General features: G+C 35.7%; 1 protein-coding gene across 1 annotated transcript in view; it reads right to left on the reverse strand.

Moving 5' to 3' along the window:
* ADAM22 (ADAM metallopeptidase domain 22) overlaps window positions 1-18665 on the reverse strand; it is an 86051-nt gene that overhangs the window by 28100 nt on the left and 39286 nt on the right. The window contains exons 14-21 of the mRNA XM_019630350.1: window positions 16717-16767; window positions 16429-16492; window positions 14685-14790; window positions 11751-11870; window positions 9145-9313; window positions 5482-5596; window positions 3185-3275; window positions 916-933 (exon numbers count right to left, since the gene is read on the reverse strand). Coding sequence (XP_019485895.1) covers window positions 916-933; window positions 3185-3275; window positions 5482-5596; window positions 9145-9313; window positions 11751-11870; window positions 14685-14790; window positions 16429-16492; window positions 16717-16767 — 734 coding nt within the window. The remainder of the gene's footprint in view (window positions 1-915; window positions 934-3184; window positions 3276-5481; window positions 5597-9144; window positions 9314-11750; window positions 11871-14684; window positions 14791-16428; window positions 16493-16716; window positions 16768-18665) is intronic.

Here is an 18665-nt window from a genome sequence, read left to right on the forward strand (position 1 = left end):
CAAAGATATTTTGAGTACAAAATAGTACTACATGATGTGTAAGACCTGGTCTCAGTTATCAATTTCCAGGGTATTTAAAATTTTTTTTTGTATCAATAGCTAATAGCATTAGTGATTTTTTTAAATGTGAGAAGCATAGGGTGTACCCCAATATGGGCTAATTTAGATTTATTAAAAAGTAGGCAATTCTTACAGAACTGCATAAATCTTTTTGTATCCGTGTTTACACTGTAGTTTAAACATAGATTTTAATGTTATGATGAAAGGGGTGCTTGACTTTCCGGGCTTTTTTATTAAAAAAAGTACACTAGATGATCAGAGATTCCAACTACACAAACTAATTCTTTAACTATCTGTGAAATTACCTGATCAGTACAAAAAATATTTCCTTATGCAGAAATGAAACAGGCTCATCAAATGCCAGGGCAGTCTCCTGACCATCACACCGCGCCTATAGAAATTGTATCACTTATGAAAGGAAGTTACTGATATAACAACAGTAACAAAAAATAAATCCCCTCAGAATGTATTTGACAAGAGTGTTGTAAAGCCAATTAACTAACATAAAAAAAGGTGACAGCTTAACATAGAAGAAGTTTGTTTTAGATGGAAAAAAAATCCATTTCCATATATATTATGATAAAAGTAATACAAATAAGAATTTCTATTAATTGTAGTACACATGAAAGAACCATTAAAATTAAATAATGATAGATATATTTTAAATTAATACACTCCATGACATCATTATTAAAATTTTAATCAGTTTAAGGTCATGAAAACCCACAATTAGTTTATGATCGCTACAGCATAAAAACAAAGCAAACTTGATTTATCATTCCATGTATGAATTCCAAAGATGCTAAAAGGATTTAAACCTTTTGTTTATATGTTCAGATTATTCTCATCACATACCTCTGTTCTCGATAGTTTCTTTTCATGGACAAGAAGAGAGGAGGAAAAAAAAGAATTAGTTACCTACGAAAGTACATTAACAGACCGCACTAAACATAAAAACTCTAGCATACATTGAAAGGTTTCCACTAGAGGATTTTGAATGCAGAATTAAAATGGGGAATACATATAAAGTCACATAAACACAAATTTCACTTATCTTTAGAAGTGATACCAAAGGATTAATGACAATATATTCAAATAACTATTTTTTAAAGCATAGAAAACTTCAGTTATTAAAGAGTACCTTTCCTTAACATCGATTGCATCATACCAGATATTAAGTAATGTTCTAAAGTCAATTCTACTTCAAATACAGGTTTTCAGATGTGTATACTAATTTAAATAATGAAACTAAATAATCAAGTTACTTATATAAATTAAATGTTTGCATAAAAATAAAAATCATAATTCATTCATTTTTGGATACATACAGTATATGCCCCAAACTATGATAAATTAGTGAGTTAATTCACAGCTGTTATGGACCGTCTAAGTTATTATTACTTAATCACATTAATTAGCAAGAAACACTACTTCACATTAGAAATACTTTGTTCAAAGTTTAGTCTGTTGTATTTTTTTAATTTTGCCATATACTAAAATAAAACTACGTGAGTTTTAAAACAAACCAATCTTAAAAATGTGTTCTAGAGGTTGTGGTAGTGAGGTATCAGTAAGTTTTAATTTTTAACTCAAAATAGTTAATTTCTAACTTTCCATCCTGACCTAATTAAATGTTATTCTTAAGACATGTTAGAAAGGTCAAGCAACTGAATGGTAGACTCCTTCCTCCAAGATCAAAATAGCTCTTCCACATGGATTTCGTTTGTAGCACCTTTACCTGCCAATCTATTCTGTGCACCCAAAAAGCATCTTGTTTAATAACGAGCTCATGAGGGTAAAAGTGCCAATTAGTTACTTATTATTTTTCATTCTTGCAACTGTCAGATGGCGAGGGGAATAAGGCCCAGGATCTTTCTAGTCAACATGTTTTACTTTTTGATTCTCTCAATCGATGACCTGAATGGTCCACCAGTTCCTAATGAGTATTCCTCATTTCTTATTCTGCCGTTCCCCCACTCCAAGGCTTGGAGAAGGGTTAGAAAGTTTAATTGGAAGGATTAATGAGAAAATGAGTTCTCAGGTCCTAAATCCATTTTTTAATTTAAAATAGAAGATGGGAAACATCATATTCATGAATTTAATTTTTGTATTAAAAATGTCTACATTCTCATTCTATTTTTAAACATATTCTGAATAAGTTTAGTAACATTAAAATTTTCATCATTTAGGTTCAAATTATTTATGAAGAGGATACTGCGGTATGATCAAGATTTGTCTTTTTCCTTAATGAATCTACAAAGTACATATATTCAGAAGCGAAAAAAAAAAATAATGACACCTCAAAGGAATTTCATGAAAATGAGAAATGATATACAGAAAGATGTATTTTTAATTCTAATCATTAAAACAAATGGACGCAGCTCATTTTATTAGTAATTGGAGATGGTTAGGTTTCAAATTAGCTGAAAGGTAATTTTAGCATTTAGCTAAGATCCAATTTTCAAAAGTTACATAGCACAATTTTTTAAAATTTATAAATAAAACCAACAAATTGGAAGTTGAACTCTGAAGCTTAAGAATTAGACTTTTAAAAGCTGTAACTTAAAGTTGAGTTTTCATTTTAACAGTCTTTTCTTCAGACAAAATACCCCATATTTGACAAATAGTGCCTCCTACAAACTGGCTGGGAAGATGAAGAGGTTTTGCCCTTCGCGTGACGCACAGCTGTAGCAGGCACTCAGCACCAATCTGCTGCTGCTGCTCTGGTTGCTGTGACTCTTATTAAAGCCCTGTGATTACTAATTGACTATCTTACTACATTTCCGGGCATGAGTTTCAGTCAAGAGAGGACCTGGGTCATTAAAGAGCAAACCAACACAACCTCTGTATAAGACACAATTTAGATTGATTTTTACTTCACGTAATGGCTTTAAGATGACATTCAGGACTTTTAGAATAGATGAAGACTTATCTCAAACTCTAAAAAAATGATAAATTATTATTAGCTGTAACCATGCCAATAATAATCACTGATTGAGTGTTGAGCCAGGCTGATTTTCACTACAGGTATGTGTATCACAAAACTGTCTAGATGTTTAATTCATTTAAACAAAATGTCTTAAAGTATATTTTGATAGTAAAAATACTGAGACGTTTCACTTACTTATAACCCCATGCAGTTATTCCTAATATGAGGGCCAGCACTAAAATGGTGCCAGCAATTATGCCTATTATGATATTGGTACCAGCAACACCTGTGAGGCAAAAAGAAACAATGAAGGTCAGTGTATATCAGTGAAATTCTGACACAAAATTATTTCAGGAACTTTATTCTCCAGATTTGTAATAATCACACCAACAACATTATTTAAAAATATTTTTAGAAGTGGGCATTTTTTAAAGGGAAAAAATAATAGCTTAGCAATGGCACCAATTGTTTTGTTTTCTTTTTTTTTTTTTTAATCCTTTGTGTATGTTCCCTTTTAATTCTTATCCAAATGTATTTTGCACATTTATATTTTCCATGTATTTTTCTGGAAAAATCTGATGAGGTCATTGAACTAAACCAAAGAAAAATAAAGATAATACTACCATATTGGCATAGCACCCGTTGGGGAGAGACTTTTAGAAATCCTTGTTTCTTTTGACCTTGACCTCGTCCTCAGAAATTCTAGAAATATTATTGTTCATATCACTCCATTCTGTCAACTAATATAAGGTCCTTATTGCTCTCGGTTGTGTATGTGATATTTTGTCTCTCCAAGGAGAAAACATGTCTACAGGTTTATATAATCAGAGCTCAGGTGGTGAAACGGTAAAAGCACTGGGCTTCTAGTTCCCCGTCTTGGCAATCATGGCCGTAGCGCACCCTAGAAAAGGAAAAACCAAAAGAAAAGAGAGAGTCTGGTGGGCTGGAGATTGCGTCAGGCAGGGCTGACGCTCTGCAGTCGACAATGGCCCTGTGCGTCAGCATCTATTGTCAGGAGGCTGACATGTAATCCTTCAGGGGATCATGGCAGTGAAATGGCCCAGTGAGTCAAAGGCTTGGTCAATAAGCCCAAGTGAGGGACCAAGAGCTGAAAAGGCAGGTCAGAGTCCTGGCTCTGATACCAGGAGAACTGTTTTGCCGATAATGATTTATACCACGTGTTTAAATCACCCAGGTGTGTTTCCCTCAGAGCAGCTCAGATCTGCCCTTGTCTGCTGCACTCCTGAGGCATCTGTCTAGATATCAAAGATCAATAATCATGGATGGTTGGAGCAGACTCCAACTCCCCGTGACCACAGCAGCAGCCTCTCTGCCTGGAAGCCCTCCACAGTCAGGTTGGACAGCAGGGTTAGGGCATCTGAAGAGACTGACAGATGCCACCCTGCCCGGGTCTTCTGTGGGATGGGTGGATGCCAATGCCAGGGACCCCTGGGCCATTGGGATGTTTCCTTCTCTAAGACACAGCATGTCTCTCTTCCCTTCCTCTTCTTCCAGGGATTTAACATCAATCAATAAACGTGGATGCCAGTCCTGATTATTTCTAAGTAACGGTATGATTTTGACATGTCACTTAAATCCATGGCCCTGAATAGCTTCATCTCTGCATTACCTGCTGGAACAAGTGCCTGAGTACCACTGCTAAGACTGAGCATACCAACACCTTAATCACTCTGTGACTTCCTTTATTAAAGTCACATTGGCTAAGATTTTTAACCTGTCTGGATTAGAATGAACATACTCCTTTTTTCTCATCCTTTGTGAACTGACGTCAGGGCTTGAGCATTTTTTAATGTGAAAGAATACTCAATAATGACATCATAAAATAGTTTAACAGGGGACGTTTACCTCCAAGATCTGCGTTCTCCCAACTATCTGCATTTAATTTTTGCTTTTCCATTTGGGCCACTTTAGCTTTTAGAAGTGCATCTGTTGTTTCTTACCCATGTGCTTAAACCCCTTCCAGGCAGGCGCTGGCCAAGGTTACTACTTCTAGAATTCCCTACGGTTCAGGCTACAGAACTGAGGTTGACTACAAATGAGATTCTAAGATAAAGAATATTAAAGTCAACAAAATATTTAAAAATTATTTCTTTAATTTTTTTTATTTATTCAGTCCCCAAATATAAAATTCTTCCTTTTAAATTCAGAGAGTTAAGAAGTGACTACATTCTTAACTTAAAAGAAATGCTAGCGTTGGTTGTCAGCCCCGAACAAGTACAATACTTGAAAAATCTCCATCTGCTGTAGGACAAGGCACGCATAATGCTAAATCAGTGGACTGAGTTATATTCATTATTCCATAACATTATAAGTTCATGGAAACCATCAGTTTCATAATGTGGACCCCAGTTGTATATTGTAGTTCATTATTATGTGGATTTAATTTATATCTGAGTTATAAAAACAATCCAGATGAAACTGTCTGAAGGACAGCTTTCTCTTTCCTTGTGTATAACAGATTAAGTGCCTACCATTGCCAGCCAGAGTTATGCCAGTCTTTGCATCATCGTTGTGGGGGAAGTAAGTGCTGCAGTCTGCGCCAATCCAGTGTCTGTCACACACGCACTTCAACTCATTACTGCAAACCTGAAATCCAAAATCAGTCTAGAGCAGCGGTTCTCAACCTTTCACAGGGGTCGCCTAAGACCATCAGAAAACACATATTTTTCGATGGTCTTAGGAACCGAGACACCGCTCCTCTATCTGTCTCCAGGCCCACATGCAGATACGCCCACATACGAGTACCCAGCGACCCCTGTGAAAGGGTCATTTGACCCCCAAAGGGGTCACGGCCCACAGGTTGAGAACCGCTGGTCTAGAGTAAAAGTCAACTCTCTGGTACAGAGGCATGGAAAATACACATTCATTTCTAATTATATGCCTAGAATTCGATGGAACTAAAAACTTATTTTCTTCTTAATGCTAATTACTTGTTTTTTACCCACGTGCCTACAACAATATTGAGAGCTCAACAGTTGACCCAAAGGGAATAATAAATTTTAACAGAGTAATGAATTTATATGTCTAAAAAAATCAATTAAATTATTGTTTTGAATTTCATTAAATTTTATAAGAGGGAGATTTAAAAACCTAAGCAGAAATAACAATCATTTGCCAATTATCCAATACAAAGAAAGAAAGAAAGTTTTATACTAAAATTTAGTCGTCTTTTAGAAAGCAGAATGAGATAAAGATAAACTGGACAAAGAAGAGGAGAGGCCTGATGCTTTTCAGTGGTCTGAGAAGAAAGCTGCACAAAGCTATAACCTTGGCACCTTGGCCCAAGCTACAGAGATTAGCTACCTCTGGGTCATGGAAACTGAACTCCCTCAAACAAAGCACAGGAGAAAAAAATTAACATAAACATGAAACTAAATTTAAAAAAATTATCAGGCAATAATCTGTCTTCATTTACAGAATCTTCATTAACAGAATCTATACCTAGATCTTATAACTCAAAACAACTTTTAATGGAGTGGGAAGTAGGGGAGAATTCAGTTAGGTAGGTTTAAGATCAGAGCAACTCTTCAGGAGGTAGGTTTTCACTGGATGGGTTTCTGTCTTTTGTCTGATCTAGTTTGCCGGAAGATGACATCCATAGCTAAATGTAACTATAAAATATGACTAACAAATTACAGCTCTCAAATTAATTCAGATTAACAAATTTCTGCAGATTAACAAATATGCAGGTTTAGGCTTAAAGTCTAAAGGCCTGGCTTTGAGTTCCCTTTTTACCACTGTCTATCAACAGACCTTAACCAGATCAACTGGCTTCTTCCAAGTTTCAGTTTCTATATCATACAATAGCAGCAGTGATATAGTGACAAGTGTATAGTGATAATAAAAACCAGAGTCATAGCTAACACTTATTGAACACTCCCTATGTCAAAGGCATTAAGTATTATGTATAACTTAAAAGTGTTAATTCATTGATTCTTCATAGCAATCCTGTAAAATAGGCAATATCATTATTCCCACTGTATAGTAGAGAAATTGAGTCACAGAGAGGCTAAGTAATTTGCACAATCTCACCCAGTTCATAAGAAGTAGAGCTGCGATTCAAACTCCGACTGTCTGATCCAAGCCCCAACTCTTCACTATATAATGCATAGTGCATAAGAATATCTATTTTATTTCTCATATTAATTTTAGTCACATAGACAGTTGAGTTACTGTAAAAATACATAGGCTATAGCCTCTCTGGATTATCCATACTTATTGTAAATAATTTGCATACTATTTGCCACTTGATTTACTTGTGTCTATCACTCTTTTACTCATCCATTAAACAACTGGCTAACTAACACAGCTATGTTTGGACTCTGTTATATACTCAGGGTTTCTAGATGAATAAGATATGGTTATGCACTAGCATGAATGATCAAGAAAAATCTTCCATTATTCTTTTCCCCTGTCCCTCCAAAAAGCATTCCCCCCTAAGATACTCTTACTTATTAAGGAAAGAGGTCTTAGCAGATCCCTTCATAGGAGCAGAACTACTTACTTTAATGACTTCTCTATTTAATGTGCCACTCCTATCCTTTGGCAAAGAGTCATGATTAGTAAGCCCACTCTAAGACATTCTTGGCATATTCCTTGGGGATATACATGGGATGACGAGGATTGCAGGCTTACAATTCCAGGACAGGGATCCTTTACCTCAACTGGATAATACAACCAGTTCAAGCAAAGAATCTGGAATGAGGGTAAGAAGAAAATCACAGCACGTGCCAAAAGAAAAAGAACCCAAAAACGTTTTGTTAGTATAGGAATTCCTAACTGAAAATAACAAAACTGGAATCACTAATAGAGCCTGTTTATTTAGCCTATAAACTTACTTCTTTATTTTATTTTCAATTACAGTTGACATGTAATATTATTTTGTATTAGTTTCAGGTGTACAGCATAATGGTTTTATATATATATATATACATATATATATGTATGTATATATATATATAATTTATGAAGTGATCCGCCTGATAAGTCTAGTACCCACCTGATACCATACATAATCATTACAATATTATTGACTATATTCCCTATGCTATACTTTACATCCCCACAATTATTTTTTTTCTTTTTTAAATTTATTGGGGTGACATTGGTTAATAAAATTATATAGGTTTCAAGTGTACAATTGTATAACACATCATCTGTATATCGCATTGTGTTTATCACCCAGTCAAATCTCCTTCTGTCACCATATATTTGAACCCCTTTTTCCTCTGCTTCCACCACCCCCCTTTCCCTCTATTAACCACTAAACTGTTGTGTATGTCTATGAGTTTTCGTTTGTTTGTCTGTCTTGTTCATTTGTTGCTATCAGTTTTGTATTCCACACATGAGTGAAATCACATGGTTCTCGACTTTTTCTGTCTGACTTATTTTGCTTAGCATGATATTTCTATAGGACCTATTAGGTTGTCGGATAAGTCATGATGCATTTTTGCAACAAAAAACATAGAAAAAATATGTCATGACTTTTCTGATAACCCAATACATTATCAGATATGACTGAAATAATAGAAGTTAGACTTTGAAACAATGCCATTCTTTCTGGTCATCTGTGAGAAACATTTCCCTAAATTACTGTTTTTATTTCTAGGCGTTCTCCTCAACTGATAAACACTGGTGTGGCTACGGTGGTTACGTATGATGTGTTCTAATCGGTCAGTTCCTGGACCATACAGTTGTTAAATATTGTGGCCACTGTCCCTGTTTTTTACTCTTTTTTATCCCATATATTGTTTCCTAGATCACTTGTAGAAAACTGACATTACAGTATATGAGATCACATTAACATTATAAGAAAGGCAGGTGAAAGAATTTGGTTAGGAAGATTAGGTTTTTTTTTTATTCCCAGGCTTTTGCAGATTACACAGTGAAATATTCAAATCAATGACTATGATAAAATAACTTTGTACAAGCCAGCTAGAAACATGGATAAGCACGTTTTCCATTATTCCAGAAATACGCAGTGTAGGGTCATATCTATTAGGTTGTCGGAAAAGTCATGATGCACTTTTGCAACGAAAAACAGAAAAAATACGTCATGACTTTTCCGACAGTCCGATATTTCTGTGACATTAAAGAACTGAGTAGCTCCCCCTGGCGGGGTACTGAATACTCACTCCATTTCCTGAACACACAGTGCCTTCTTTATTGCTTAAGCAAGTACTAAAGTTGAAGGAAGCCACAGGAAGACACCTGTGTTCTAAGCACATCATTTGGGGACCACACGGTGTGCCATCTTCCACATAGCCAAGATCTACATCTTCTTCCAGCCTAACATGCCCACCACTGAAAATAAATCAAGAGCAAAAAGAAAATGGGATTCCATTAATTCACATTCATTTTGAGAATATGCTTAAAAACCAAAAAGTGGGCAATATCCGTTTCTCTATTTTCTGTATATAATCTCATAAAAACCAATAATAAGCATTTTCAACCTCTAAATCAAGAAAGTAATTGAATCTTTTGATCTAATTCTTTTCAGAGATATTGATATATTTTAGGATTTAAACAAAATTATAACAGGTCCTGAATTGAAATGGCTTTCTCATTTTGCCTTGGATATCATGTACAAGTCAAGTAAGCCATTATTACTAGTATTTGATTCGATAAGTTGGTTTCAACACTTCAAATGTTTGGAACAAAAATGAGAAGTGATTTTGGTTTACAATTAAAAAAAAAGTGCTATATTTACAATTTATATTTGAGAATGGCTAAACTATTATAACTTCACTATTCAATATAGCAAGTCTACATGTAATGTAGGAATAACAAATTAAACACAATAGAAATTGAAAATGGATATTCATAGTCAATTTATCAATATGGTGCTATGTCAATGCTAGTACAAAAATCTCCATTCTTTTTATTTTTATCAAAATTATACATGCATATAGTTTAACAAGTTGAACAGATAAATTAGTTTTTTAAAAGCCAAAATCTCCACTCAAGCTGTGTCTGAACATCAGTTCCTCTTCCAGTAGAAACCTTTCCTGGAGTTCCCATCTGGACTTCCCCCTGCGCCTATCTGATCTGGTTGTGCCCCGTACCTGGTACAGAGCTGTACATCTTGGGTCTCCCTTCACCTTCACCGGAGGACAGCCCTCACAGTGGGGGCTTTATTCCTAAATTCCCTGCCTTTCTCTTAGTTTACTCCTTCATTTTGGGGAATCACAATTTCCAGTAGCTTCCTGATAAAAGGTTTAGGGGAGTAAATTTGGGGGAAACCTGCGCATCTACAAGAGTCATTATTTTCTACTCTCATCCTTGATTGATATCTTGCCTTTGTACAAAATTCTAGTTTGGAAATCACTTTCTCCATTGTCTTCAAGCTCCCAGGGCTCTTGTTGATAGACCCTAAGCTATTCCAAGGCCTGATCTTTTTTTCCCCCTCCTCTCTGGAAACATTGGCGATTCTTTTCTTTGTCCTAAGGTTCTGAAATTTCATGACGATATGTTTAGATACGCCTCTAATTTCATTCACTGTACATGGCACTTGATGAGCCTGTCAATATGGAAATTCAATTCCATCAGTTCTAGACAATACTTTTGAGTTACTCACTGATGATTTCCTCCCTGTTCTTTATTATCTTCTCTGTTCTTTATTTTCTCTATTCTTTATTATGTCTATTCCAATTTCTCTATATGTTTGTTTCTTTCCCTCTGATGCCGTACTTTCTGGGAGATAATTTCAACTACTGAGTTTAATTTCTGCCATCATATTTTTAAATTTCCAACAGCACTTTTTCCCTTCTTGAACATTCTTCATTGTTTAAAATAGCACTTTATTCTTCTTTCATGAGAGAAGTATCTTTCATAAATATTGATAGGTGGTGGTTGTTTTTTTCTAGGTGGATGTTTTTATCTTTTTTTCATGTTAGGAAATTTCTTCACATGTCTGATAATCTGCTCATATTTGAGGAGGGTGAAGAGACAGATGTTTAGAAATTCTAGAGCTTTCTGACTAAACATCGAAACTGTACTGCTTCCATACAATGTTACTATCAATATTGTCTGCTATTCTTCAGTCTGGAAACCTTCTATTTTACTATCTCAGAATATAAAGCTCAAATCTTTCATGGGAGGGTGCCCAGTACCCAGTTTAGCTGAGTCAGGGAAGTGATCTGTTAGTGCTTCCTTAACAGACTTTCAACTATCTTCTCTATTAGCCCTTCCCTGCCCCTTAATCCTTTACTCCTTCTTACAGAAATAAGTGATGATGCCCATTTTTGAGCTTTTTGGGAACTGACAGTATATTCTGGCTTAGTTCTCCATTTTCCCCATTAACTGACTTTGGAGCTCCGTTTTTGTAGTTTTGATAGTCATTTGTAACACATCCTTTTGCTTCCCACACTCCAAAATTTTGTTGCTATTGTCTCCTCTCCCTTTCTCTGCCTCCTTGTGGATATGTGAATTCTAAAAAGATTCATTTAGTGTCACTTTAGTGGGATTTCAGAAGGGAGCAAAAGAAGATATATATATTTAATCCACTAATTTTATCCAGAAGTTCTCATTTGTTTTCCTTGATAAGAATTAAATGTAAACTAAACCCTAATTCTTATATTCATTTCATCTCATTTCTGTCAGGATTTATGCATTTCACTGTATGGGCTAGATTCGATTTTGGCTTACTAACATTCTCATGAACTGGAAATACGAGTAATCCTAAAATGCACGCCTCAGAAGTGAGATGACTAATATTCCCACAGAATGGTTCGATGATTACCTGCAGTTTAATGTTCTTCCCTGCTGCACAACTAAAGTAGATGTGATTTCACCATCCAGTTCTCCAAGCCTTGGGATATTACCAATATTGGCACACAAAAGGTAACCACAAAGCACATCCCTGTATTAAAAGAGTACCAATTACTTACTTTACAACCATGTCCAGTTAGAACAAGTATCTTATCTCATTTTAGCATTTGCTTTTCATCTATATTATATTATTATTATATTATATATTATATTATATTATATTATATTATATGCTCAAGTTACAAGCAAAATAAAATAAGCCCAAATTAGTTTAATCCAGCTTTAAAAAGTGTTTTCTCTGAAACATTGATGCACCAAAATCCCAATTTTTTTTTTGGCCTTGCATTACTGCCCATTAGCTCAAATATTCATCTAAAGGAAATTATCCATCAAACAGACTTCTGTTTTATCAGAATCTCTATCCCTATAACACATCACTGGATATATTAAAACATTTTTTAATATTTGATAAGTGAATGAATGACCTTGGATGAGTATTCTTTTGTAATACAGCTCTTTCTTCAACTTTTTGCCTCAGAATTAAAGAAGAGATACATATTGTATATACAAGTACATATACATTTTATAGATTCTCAACCATATAGGTTCATAATCCCTTCTTCAATATACTTGTATTTCACTACTTCCCCAACTATCACAGATAATTCTAATTTAACCTGTAAAATGTTTTCACTGGTATTAAATACTATCTTACATATTCTCATATCTAACACATTTTAATTATTAATATAGATAATGATAAACACATATTCTAATAAATATCTTGTTAGTAGCCCAGCATAACTGATTAGTAGGCCAGAAAAATTATGTATGGAAATACAAGGCTTTATCAGGAAGAGAAAAGAGAAAAATTAGAACTTATATCTATCACCAACACAGAAAAAAACTCTTAAAAAACTGATACTTAAAAAATAATTTTGAAAAGTTCAATTATCATTTTATTGATCTGTCATAAACAAAAATGATTTCTTAACACAGAAGAGATATTCAATCAGCATTTTTTGAGTGTAATTTTTGTGTATGTAGCTTACTAAGTATTTTAGAATATATAAAGACAATTAGACATGATTTTTGTCCTCAAGGAAATTATATGCTGGATAATAAAATAAATCACATGCATAAACAACTATAAAACAACATAGTTGTGGGGATAAGAATAGTACGAAGGGCTGTGGAAATTAAGAAGAGGGAGACGATTTATTTCTAGAGTAAATCCAGAAACAACTTACAGAGAAAGTGCTGTCTCAGCAGATCTTTGAAGAATGGGTCAAGTTTTGACTGGTAATAAAGTGGGTATAAAGAGTGCTTCTAGAGGAACGAATAGCACAAGCACAGGTATGGAGGCAGGACAATATAATGAACATATAGGGATGTAAAGTTTGCTGGACTTCGGAAGAGAAGAGAAATAAAAACAAAAAAATTGAGGTCGGGGGCAAATTGTGGAGGAGGTACAGTGCCCAGCTAAGGTTTCACTGTGTTTGTTAAACAAAACAGTATGACATTCAACAAAGTGGTTAAAAGACAGTGGCGAAATCAGACTGACTGAATTCTAATTCTGCTTGTATTAGATCCTTGTTATGTGACCTTGGTTCAATTATTTAACTGTGCCTCAGTTGCCTCCTCCACAAAATGGGAAGAACTGACATAAAGATTAAAACACATAGCTTATGTAGAGCACAATACAGTGCTTAGCACACAGTGTGCACTCAATCAATGTTGGGTATTATTCCTATTATTAATTAGCTACATGGAACCAGTGAAATTTGAACAAAGAATTGACATGCCAAAAACATTCGGTATAAGATTATTCTGATGACAGCCTTCTAGAGACTGCTGGCATAAAAAACTATTAAGAGGCCTCTGTAATAGTTGAAGAGTTAATATAGTTCGTAGTTGGGTCCTTAATATAGGTCCTCAATGCAACAGGAATGGAAATGAAGGGGTGAATTAAAGACAAATGGCAGGGGAATAAAAGGGAAGAATAGGCATGATTTGGCCGTTTGGACAATGTGACAAAGGGAAGATGGAGACAAGGATTATTCTCAGGCTTCTAAACAGAAGGACAGCGAGATATTAAGACCTTTGGCAAAAACAGTGCTGTAGAAAAGTCAGTGCCAGTTAACTTGAATACATGTTCTGGGGGCTTCAATGTGTGTTGCTGTTGAGATGCTGGCAGCTGTCTTCTAGGTGAGAAAGTCCCGAGGCAGCTATAAGCTAACTTGGGGCTTAGGAGAGAGGTCAGTATACACGTTAAGATTTGGGATCCCTGGACCGGCCGAGTGGCGCGCTAGTTAAGAGTTGGCTTGGGGGCTGGCCAAGTGGCGCGTTGGTTAAGAGCTGGCTTGGGATGCCAGAGGGCCCTGGTTCGGAGCCCACATATGAGGGCCAGTGACACTGCCCTCTACAGCTAAGATGCTGAACAACAGCTTGACCTGGAGCTGGGCTGCCATGAGTCCCCCGGGGCACTGGCATAGGCTGCAGCACTTGCTGCAGTGGGTTGCCTTGAGCTACTGTGAGTGGCCAGCAGCCGGCGTGAACTGCCAAGAGCCGCCATGAGCAGCCGTCCAAAGGCCGGCAAGCAACTGCCTCACCCTGGACGAGTGCAATGATAATACCAACATGGGCCTGTGAAGCGACGTCCTCCACAACTAGACTGAAGAACAAAATGACAGCAACTTGTCTGTTCCCCTTCCCCCAATTCCTCAATAAAACCTTTAAAAAAAAAGATTTGGAAGCCTTCTGCAAAAATGATGCTGGAATGCTGGGAAGAGATGAATAGGCAACACACTGCTTTGTGGGATGCAGAAAACAGGACAGTCTTGGTCACTTAAAAAGTAAAGTTTGAAATTAAGGAATAAGCTCGGGGCTAACGTGTCCATCTCACCGTTTGTTGCACTGTATCCAAGTGTCTTTGTCTTTCCCACAGTTTCCCTTCTCGGTCCCTTCGATATTCAGTTTCTCATAGCAGTATCTGTCTGATGACATTACCTCTGCAGCAGAACAGAGTTTTCTATCAGTAACAGATACAATATATGAGCTGCTCAAAATGTTTGCAGTCGGGCAAATACCCATTTAAGGGCCCTTCTCCACTACGACGTTATCAATTCCAAAATTGTACCCATGGTTCACAAGAGTTTTCTTATTCTGCAGACATCCATGACTCACGTACATTTTTCATGAACGCTCATTTGAAATTTGGGAAAAAAATCTATTTAGATCTTCGATAGGATACATATAGGTTCCAAAACAATACTCCTCAGAATTTGGCCAATAATTAGGGGAAGATCCTACCAGATGGCTCCTTGAATAAATACTCCACACTTTAATCTCGGTGCCTGAGACTAAAGGCATGAATTTCTCACTCAATAGTTTTATGAATCATGAAGACAATTTTATTAAAATAGCGATGCACTATAATTAATGATTCAAGAAACATTGGTTCAATTTCTCCCTTGTTTAATAATTCTTAACAGCTAGCAACAATAAAAAAAACAACTTTATTTTGCTTTTAGACAAACTTGAATTCATGCAGAATCTCTGACAGTGAAATAAAATTTTACATTATGTCATCATCTTTGTCAGGTTTTATTTTTGCTAAAACCAGGGTTGGTTGATTAAGTTATTCAAGAGCTAGATCAAAATGACTTTTGCAAACTAATCAAAAGACGACTGCTGTGTATATTTAAAAAGAAAATAATAATTATGTTGGTACTTTCTTTTCGTACTTCTTTCTGTCAGCTACTATTTTTTAAGTGGAGGAAACAAAAATTATATCTTTGTCCAGAGTACAAACCTCCAAGACTAAATATTCCCCCACCCCAATATTTCTCTAGATGCTCAAAAGAAAACATACACTTCCCCTCCCAAAAAGGCTATAACCACTGTTTGTGACAATATGGATTTTTATTATCTTTATAGCTTGCTTTCTAATACAAACTGTCTTCTGAAAGAGTTTTAAAGAAAAATAGCTTTCAAAGGGCTGGTAGTACTTCTGGAAAAAATATACAACATTTAAATACATATCTCAATAGAGACATAATTTAAATAATATATTTTTGATGTAAATGTTATATAATTCCCTCTGAAAATCTGACAACTTTGAATGGAATAACATTAAAATTTCCTTCTGATGCGGCAGAGCTACCTCAGCAGAAGGTCACCTATAAGTAGGAAAGCCAGCTAGACTTGAAGGAAGGTTGTTGAAGAAAAAACAACTCCAGCAAAACTACAGTTCTAAGCCCAGCGAGCCCTATCCAGGGTCCATGTCCATCCCACATGGTTATATGGGTTTTGCTTGAGAATACTCAGCCGAGGGGAGTGTAAGTGGACCTGAAGTCCAGGTTTGCTTTATTCTCCACACTGTACATCCTGAAGTGGCCTTCACTTGCCTGGAAGCAATGGCACCTTCTGTCTTATCCAAAGGCATGGCCAACTAGCCAACACGTAAATATGGCTGTGTCTTCTCAAAGGAGTGACCTTCTCTAATTTCCACAGAAGTGTCCCTGCTAAGACCTGTGGTGGTTTCAAGAATCCCTCACTCATAAAGTGGTTGAAAATTTCCTTCCAGCTCATATGCCCGTTGGTCTGACACTATACTTTGAAATAATCAAGCCACATCATTTACTTACTTTGCCCCCAGATGTATTTGCATTGTCTATCCCTGGTTTTACATCTTCCTCCAAAGCAAATTCCCTAAAATGGAAGAGCACACGTATTAGCTTTGCAATGTCTGTTTTTGTCAGATAACTGAAAAAGTAAATATGACTGGGAGAATTAGTAGATGAGCACTGTGAAGGCCTTTTATCCTCAGAATTGATTACAAAACATCTAAAGTGACCTTCTTATTTTGATAAGATTTCAGTATTTCTTTCTTGCTGACATACATGAAAAATTTAGGTAAACATGAAGTAACCTACCTGAACACCATCGCATGAATATCCATCCATTTTATGAATATTCGGGGCACACTAGCAAAAGAAAACAGAACTGTGATCAAAATACCAGGATGAACTAATCCCTTCAACGTTTTCATTGTAAACATAAAGTCTGATATATGTTTAGTCTCTTAAAATATCTGAAAAGAAAAGCAAAACAGATCAAGAGAAAGCACAAGGAATTATGAAATTACAATTGGCACAATTTCCTCTAAAAATTTCAATCTATCTGAGGCAAAAATCATTGATTACACAGCAGCAAATAAAAACAATTGACAGCAATGACTCAGCTAATGCTAAAATTTAAGACATTTTGCTTAATACAGATACACTATTCCTCAGAGCAAGGAAAACAAGAGCATAAAACAAAAGCAACGAGAATGCCAACATACAATAGATGAAGCAATAACTGTATTTCCTCTTTGTGATCATGAGAAGTAACCCAGCTCTTACATGTAAAATGACTCTGGAGCAGAAATCTGCTTAGGGTGTGTTATTATAGAAAAGACATGCTTTAGAGCAACCCCCTTTTTTCCCCTTGTAGCAAGTGCAGAAAATTGCAAAGCTTTCTTGTATAGATATAAACAATCAGTAATTTTAAAATTTATTATACATTTTCTATCATTATAGTAATTATACATTCATTTGAGCAAAGTTAGAAAAGATGAAAAGGTTTTTTTAAAAAATGAAAGATAAACGTATTTCAAATCCCCATCACCCAAAGACAACAATTTTTTACATTTTGGTACATTTTTTTCTCTACCTTTTTCTACAAATTTTGGTATTTTTTAAACATAAGTATCATCAAGGTATAGATAATATTTATATTCTGTTTCTTCCCTTTACTTTGTCATACAAATTTCATGTCATAATACGCTTTTTTGTAGGTATCATCTTTAATAGTTGTAGCACACCGCATCGAGCTGACCAACCACACAACAGGCTCCTTCTCAGAACCCAATGCCTGGAGGGTCTCTCTACCTGGGCTAACTCGTTTCCACCAGCTGAGTCTTTTTGTTTCTTCCTTCACTAATTAGACAAAACCATATAACCAACGTACTTATTAACTTAGAAATACAGTAAGTCCTCACTTAACATCTTAGATAGGGTCTGTGACTTTAAACAAAACAATGTATAATGAAACCCATTTTAACATAGGCTAATTGATGTAACCAAGAGTTAAGTTCCTAGGGCATCTCATCAATGTTATAACAAAATGATGTCGAACGAAACACATTTCTTCGAGGACCTGCTGTATCTCCAATTTATGCTGTTACAACTAATGCAACAAGAACACCTTTGCACACCCATCATTTCACTGTACCCTCATCATCACTAAGTGTTAGTTTAGACACAATGCTAATTACAGATAAGAAAGGAAAAGGCCTTTACATGAAAAATCTTTCATGTATTAGGATGACTATCTTTCAAAGAAAGCATTTTCAATGGTTAATGTAGACAGACAACTACCAAATCCCTCTTCTCTAGAGGAAAAAATATGCAGGCAGTCCTAGCTTTGCATGGTTCCAATATGCATAAATTTCAGTTACTAGGGTTTTGTTAAAAATCACTAGCACCCCAAATAACACATTTCCACCTTCAGTTACCATAATATATTAACTGTGAGTAACTGCATAAAGCACAAACTTTACTATGAGCTCTTCAGTCCACTGATCACTGGATGCCTTAGTAACAGGTGCCCATCATGGCGAATAACCCACCTTGTCACTTCTTTCGAAGCCTCTCAGGGATTGGTCACTTGTCATCTGTTTATTCAGTTCACACACAGACAATAAAGTATGTAGTTGTGCTGTCTCCCTGTCTTTGGGTAATAACATGTGACATTTTACAAAATGGGATAATCAAAAGAGGGAGGGACTTGGCCAACAAAGATGAAAGTGCAGCAAAAGAAAGAGAGAGAGAGAGAGAGA

The sequence above is a fragment of the Hipposideros armiger genome, unplaced genomic scaffold (genome assembly GCF_001890085.2).
Source record: "Hipposideros armiger isolate ML-2016 unplaced genomic scaffold, ASM189008v1 scaffold_902, whole genome shotgun sequence".
Lineage (NCBI taxonomy): Eukaryota > Metazoa > Chordata > Mammalia > Chiroptera > Hipposideridae > Hipposideros > Hipposideros armiger.